At 36.3% G+C, this 6,859-nt stretch overlaps 1 protein-coding gene across 1 annotated transcript; it reads right to left on the reverse strand.

The window, feature by feature from the left end:
• Positions 1-336: 336 nt before the first annotated feature.
• Positions 337-740, reverse strand: MONOS_16534 (uncharacterized protein; the record flags this gene model as incomplete). Its single annotated transcript, XM_067869440.1, has 2 exons — positions 337-507; positions 660-740. 2 exons carry the CDS (start codon positions 738-740, stop codon positions 337-339), a joined length of 252 nt encoding a protein of 83 aa, XP_067724984.1.
• Positions 741-6,859: the final 6,119 nt, after the last annotated feature.

Below are 6,859 nucleotides of genomic sequence, written 5' to 3' on the forward strand. Positions count from 1 at the left end.
TCAGAAAGAGTACTGCTGTAATCCGAAGCCAGTGGTGTTTATGGCCTTCTTCAGATTTGAAAGAAAAGATGACATTGTTGAAGTTGGTGGATGAATTAACGAAAAGTGAACTGAAAGAATGAAACGTGGCATGCGTGGTGGAATCTGTATTGGATAAGAATGGGCAAGCAACGATACGGAAAATGAATGGGTTGGAGGAAAGAGAGATGAAAAGATCGTCTTCGTTGAATTCGATGGAATTTGAGATGAAAAACAGAAGCTTTTCTGGTTGGAGTTCGTGTTCTTCTACATCTTTCTCGTCTATTCGTTAATATTCCATTTCGTATTCTTCGTCATTTAGAACAGGCTTACTGCGGAAGTCTCTTGACATTGGGGCGATGATGCAGATTCCAAAGTCAGTGACATCATTTCCACTCCTTCTCTTGCATAATCATCATCGTCGTCTCCAACAGTGTCATCGTCTTCATCTTCTTCTATAGCCTCCTCCTCTTCTGATCCATCGATCCTCTTCAATGTGGTTCATTTTTATCTCCTATCAGTTCTTACGCTTCGGTCGAAAAGGCAATTATTCATTCAAATTAAGAGGCACCAGCTGGAGACGATCTTTTCAAAATAGTTCAAAGTGACTCTATCAAGCAAATCTTTCACGCCCACCACACATTGGTCTGCTCCATCATCAGCTTCTTTGTTGTTGTTGTTTGGCAAGCATAATGCGAGGCTCCAACCAAAGTCTCCTTCATCTTCCTCTTCCTCTTACTCTTCCTCTTCATCCTATTCTTCTTCTTCTCTCGCCTTCCTGCGACAGGCCATCTTCTTCGACATCCACTCAGCAGCGGTACCGCTGAAACTCTTGAATCTCTCTTTCTTGCTCTGCTCTGCTTTTCAGATCATGTTTCAGTTGTAGCCTCGCTCCGCACTCGTCTCATTGCGCATCTCATCCTTCTTGCAAACGAAGTTGCCTCCTTATTTTGAGCTATTGAGATAATCCGCTCAGCAGACTCGCTCTATTCTCAGATCTCTGCTTTTGGCACCGAGAATAGCAATAGCAATTTTGATGGCAATAGAAATCCTTATGCAAGTGATGATAAAAGTTAATCGAGATATTCTGCAAATAGCAGGAAAGGCAACAACAACAACAATGCAAGCAGAGGAGGGGAACATGAGGAGGAATGTGGGATGAACAATACAGCTTCTATTCGCAATCTTCTGTTTCTTCTTGGCAAATTAGAGCCATTTTGTTCCAGAGAACAGCAAGATTTTTGTGAGAATTGGACAATCACACAGAATAACCAGACATGAGCAACAATGAATTCTCATCGGCAACCGTGTTGTATTAGGTGGTATGTATTTTTTTATTTATTTGTTTTGAATTGAAAGTGATAAGAATTTTGATGTTTGTCTGCTCATATTCTTTATGATCCTTTCTAATATATAAATACGATCTACCTTTTTAATTTAAAACAATTAACATTCTTTTTTTAAACTTCTCTTTCTCCAGGAATCTATCCACCCCGGACCTTCTCTCCATAGAACGCACCTTTCTTTCATCTGCTCTCATACTCCACCTCGTCCTCTTCTTCATCGTTCACTCAATCTGATCTGCAGAAGACAAAGTTTCTGTGTATATCTTTTTGCTCTTGTCATTCTTCGTCCGCCTCTTCAGCCTCGTCTCTATCGTATTCACTGTTCTGGACCCTCTTCTCAGTGCTTGCGCTCCAACTTTCCCAACTTGCAATTTTTATTAAAATGCTTTTAGTATGATTTATTAAATTATATATGAAATATCATTATAATTATCTTTATTGTCTTTGAATTCTTTCAACAATATGAAAACATTTTGTTTTATTTTTATTTATAATTGTTGTTCTTTTAAATTTTCTCATTATTTTTTTTAGAAATCAACCTCTTCTCTCTTATGACACTGCCTTCTTTTTCTTCTCATCATCTGTTTTATCTTATTTTCTTTATACTTCATCATTATTTTCTTTTTCTTTTTCTTAATCATCTCGCTGACATTTATCTCGCAACTCCCCTCACTTCTCTACTCCAGCATGGCAATCATTATCTTCCTCATCTTTCTCATTTGAAAGCAGCTTGTGCCCTCGTCTTGATGATTGTGCAACTGATGAAAATTTTTCAATGCATGTCCATATTAAAGCAATCACCACATTGTTCAATGCTGAAGAGGAATAGTTCCTGATTATACCTCTAATAACTACATTGCGAAGTTCCTACCAATTGAAATGCTCGAAATGATTTGGTTAATCAAACATGCAAATGGAGAAAATGAGAGCAGCCAATGCAACTATTGCCAGAGACGATGATATGAAAAGAACTTCAAAAACAAAACCAAAATGTACTGCTATTCATGCAAAGAGTTCATAACAATCTATGCCTTTTTCATCTTCAACAGGCTCTCTCGTTAAGCTCTCCTCCCCGCTCACAAGAGATGCGTGTTGTGAATAAAATTGATGAGGAAGATGTGTCTTTTAGACAAAGCTGAATTTGGAGGAAGGATTCTGCTATGGAACCTAAGCATGCTCAACTCTCTTGAAGAATTGAAAAGGTCAGCCAGATTGGATAGGGATTATCCGGTTTCTTTCTTTTTTGATATAACAGCGAGAATGTTGGCATCCTGTAGCAGATGTGTGAATAGATGGTGTCTTCATTCGAAGAAGCGTCACAGTTGTTCATTTCTCCAATAACGATGCTTTAACACTTTGATGAAGCTGAAAAAAAAAAAAAAAAAAAAAAAAAAAAAAAAAAAAAAAAAAAAAAAAAAAAAAAAAAAAAAAGAAGAAGAAGAAGAAGAAGAGGAAGAGGAAGAAGAAGAAGAAGAAAGAAGAACTGGAGCAGGAATACAACAGCAGAAGCAATTCTGTTAATTTTTCAAATGCATCTTATTCAGGGAAAAATGGAAGACGGAAACAAGATGAATGTTAGAAGAGAAGGAAAAGAGAAAAAGAAAAAGAAATAGAAAGGAGTCAAGAAGTCAAAGCACCTGGTTTCGGTAAAGAATATACTTAAAATGAAAAATAATGTGATCGTGATGCAAAGCAAGCGGCTGTTCGTGTGGCGCTCCATCATCTTCTCCGTCCGTTGTGACATATTCGACTAAACATGCATCGACTTCATCGTCAAAAGCACCATCTTCTGCAAACTCATCACAATTGATACCAGCTGTGTGGCAAATGTGTGGAAGGTGGTGGCAGGGTTGATGGCTTTAAACTTTACTTTTCAGCTCTTCAACTCTCACTCTGTACTTATCTGGAATAGAGTGAGAGACAGCTTGTCTGTTACAACTGCGGAAGTGGAGAGTTATATCAAACAACAACGATGGGATCAACTTTGAAAATGCATACGCCCCATCTCACCCACTGACAGGCGATTGTGATATGGTGAATGCGATCATCCCTTCAAACTTGCGGCTCGTTTTCACAGTCGGTTGGAGGAGCCACGAACACTGTGTTGAAAAGCCTCAGCTGCCTCTAGAGTCGAATATCCACCTTTCGTTTAACTCAGCGAAAAAGTCTATGCAGCCCAACGTCCTCATTTTTGATTCAACGTTTGCATTTCAAAGCTCGAAGGAGGAAGTGGAAAGGGAGTAGAGACAGTATACGCTGCACCTGACGGAAACAAAGAATGAGAAAGAGCAGAATGGCTTCTTCTCTTTCGAGGTTGTGCGTTATACAGCTGGTTATTCACAGCTTGTTATTCCCTCTTTTTCTACCAAACCGTCTCAGTTATCGATAAATGTGTGCTCGTCCACCAAAGTCCCAAAGCACATATTCTTATGTCCAATCACAAATGGAATGTAAAAAAGAGATGTGACAATTGAATCGAAAAGCTTTACACCTCTTTTTGAAACAGCATCTGCTGAAGGATTAGTTGTGTTGCAGCACTTAGGCAACAGCTTTGTTAAAAACAGCTTTTGATCTCTTGTTAACATCTGAGGAAGCATATGAATAAGAAGACGATGGAGGAGAGGAGAAAATGAGAAAGAATGAAATTTAATAGACAGCAATGAAGATGCTTGCATAATTGGAGGTAGCTGAACAGGAAATTGAGGAACAACAGTAGATGAGGAAAGCAGAAGACAGCAACAATGAACACGACACAGCCTATGCATTGTTTTCTGGGAAAGTGCAATAGCTTCTTCTTTCTGAAGAGAACGAGACGGACAAAAAAGGAGAGAAGGACAATGATGAACCAAATAGATTTAATTTGCTTGATTTACAGAATTTAACGAAATTCCTCCCTTCGACTCATGCATCATTTTACACAGTAGCTGGCTCACTTCTTCAAACAGACAAAACTGCTCTTTCATACAAATTTCGGAGTGAATAAGGATTCATCTTCTTTATATTCTGCGCTTCCGTCAACAATACAGCCACACGACTCATTTTTTCATCTTCCCAGCCTTCAAAATAAGCACAGAACACACAATACACATTGACACATCCTATTTTGCAGCTGAAGAAGAGAGCACGATGCATCACGAACTTTATCAACCGATCTTTGCGTATCTATCGAGACGTGCACTTCACGTTCGTTGCAGATGGCAATATCCGCTTTTGTAATGCTCTTCAGTCTCAGCTGCTGATTGACATTTGTTCTCGACCGAAGAAAGGAGAAGGGATTATTTCTTTGTTCGAGATTCCTGTCTAGGAATTAGACAGAAAGGCAATTTGACTAAAGAGGAAATTTTTTCTAATGGCATTGTTATCGTGTTCAAGTTGATAACTTCTGCTTCTCATCAAAAAAGCCGTAAGCTTAAATCGAAATTCTGTGCCTTGGATTATCCCAGAATTCTTCATTTTTCTTGTTCGTTCAAATTTGCCTTTCGTGTTCGCAAATGATTCATCGTATTGAAAAGCCCTTCCTGTACCTCTTCTGCTCATTCTGCATCCGCTTCTTCTGGTTGCCTGTTCTTCAAAAGGCGATATGATGTTGTTTGAAGAATTTGAGCTTCTTAACAGCAACTCTTCTTTGTACCAGGCACTTCAGCAATCCTGCTCTCTTTTAATCTCTTTTCCTTTCCTTTTTCTGACTCTTCTCTTTTATCTGCCTTTCTTGCTCTCAGTTTGGGGGAATTGCTGTAACTATCATATCTGTCAATTACTGCAACATCTTCTCTTTAAACGAATGCTTATCCAGCATTATATCTTCTTCTTCTCTTTCATTGTTATCCTTCTCTATTTCTTCTGAAGTGAATAATATGAAGCAGCAGAAGATATGTGAGAAGGGAATAGTGCAGCAAATGATTAATTTCAACTGGAGCTTAAGCTGGAACTGGAGGATCAACGTGACTGAAGTAAATCTTAAGAAAAGTTCGAAAAGACTGGATTGTTACGGATGGAGAAGAAAAGGAAAAATAAAGAGTAAGTTTTTGTACTCAAAAAAGATATTTATTTTTTCTCTTACAACAGCATCATTGACAGATACAAGCTTTCTTTATTGTTTTATCACACTTTTTTGAAACCATAAGCAAAAATATGGAAAACGAAATCTATTGCCATCCATATTACACTCGTCCACGCGCTACAAAAAGCCGTCATGCAAAAGAAATTTTTGAAAAAATACGAGATTTATCCTGCGATGATCATGAAGGGTGCTTAATGCACTTCCTTTACCATTCCAAATTGGGAAAGCCCTTCCGCGAAGCTGTTGAAGCTGTTTCGTTAAGTTTTGTTTTTTTATTGTTTTTTTTTCATTTCTATGATTAAATATTTGATGAAACAATTTTATTTATATATTTTTTTCCATATTGAAAGAGAAAACTGCAAAGATTTTAAACAATCTTGCGGATCTTTATAAAACGCCCGGGAATTCGGATCGCGTTTCAATTCTTTCTTGTGCTTCTTCCGTTTGTTCAATGGCAGAGTTGAATGAAAACGGTTTTTCTCTTTCCCGAGGGGAATATTACTATTCCCGGGAAAAGAGAAAAGAAGCCAAGATTCTCGGAAAAAACTTAAAAGACGAAAACAGCTCCAACAATGCAGGTTATTATAATTATTAAATTTATTGTTATATATAATGTTTTAATAAATCTCCTGTTTTCTATTAATTTTCATACATTAACAACAACAGATCGAAAAATTGACGTGGAAAATTGGCTGATGAGCCATAGCTCATACAGCTGCCTCAACGAACGAAGACGAAATAAAAGTGTGTCTTGTTTTTGATATTTAATTTTTAATGTTCAATTTTTATTTTTGAATATTAAAAAAACAGAAAAAAAGATTAATAAAGAAAAAAATGAAGAAAAGATGAAAATTGATGATAGAAAATATCAAAAAGAAAAAAAATATAAGATTAGTGATAATAACAAATCGAAAAAAATAACTTCTTCTCAAACTTCTTCTCAAACTTCTTCTCAAACTTCTTCTCAAACTTCTTCGCCATCATTTGAAATAATAGATAATGAAGAAAACAATAAAGAAAAGGTGCTTGAAAATGAAAAAGTCAATAAAAAGAAATTGAAATATTCATCATGTTTTTTAAGAAATGAGAAAAGGATTATTGAAAATACAAAAAAGAATTTATTTTTTGAAATGAAGAATGAAATAGATATTAAAATGGCATATTCAACTTTTTGTAAAAAAACAAAAAATTTTAAAAAAGCAAAAAGGAGGACTGATTTGTGTGATGTGTGCGAGAGAGGAAATTATTTGGAGAAGAAAGAAATAGAATTGAAAAAGAAAAACTTGTCTTTGAGTTTTGAAGAAAAAGAAGAAAAGGAATTAATTGAAAAACATAAAAAAATGGCTCAATGCCAGAGAAATTTTTTTTATTTATCAAGAAATAGCATGAAAAAAAATGAAGTTTCAATAATTATGGACTTCAAAGAAAACTGGGC

This window comes from Monocercomonoides exilis (genome assembly GCF_001643675.1).
Source record: "Monocercomonoides exilis strain PA203 chromosome Unknown scaffold31-1199392, whole genome shotgun sequence".
Classification (NCBI taxonomy): domain Eukaryota; phylum Preaxostyla; order Oxymonadida; family Polymastigidae; genus Monocercomonoides; species Monocercomonoides exilis.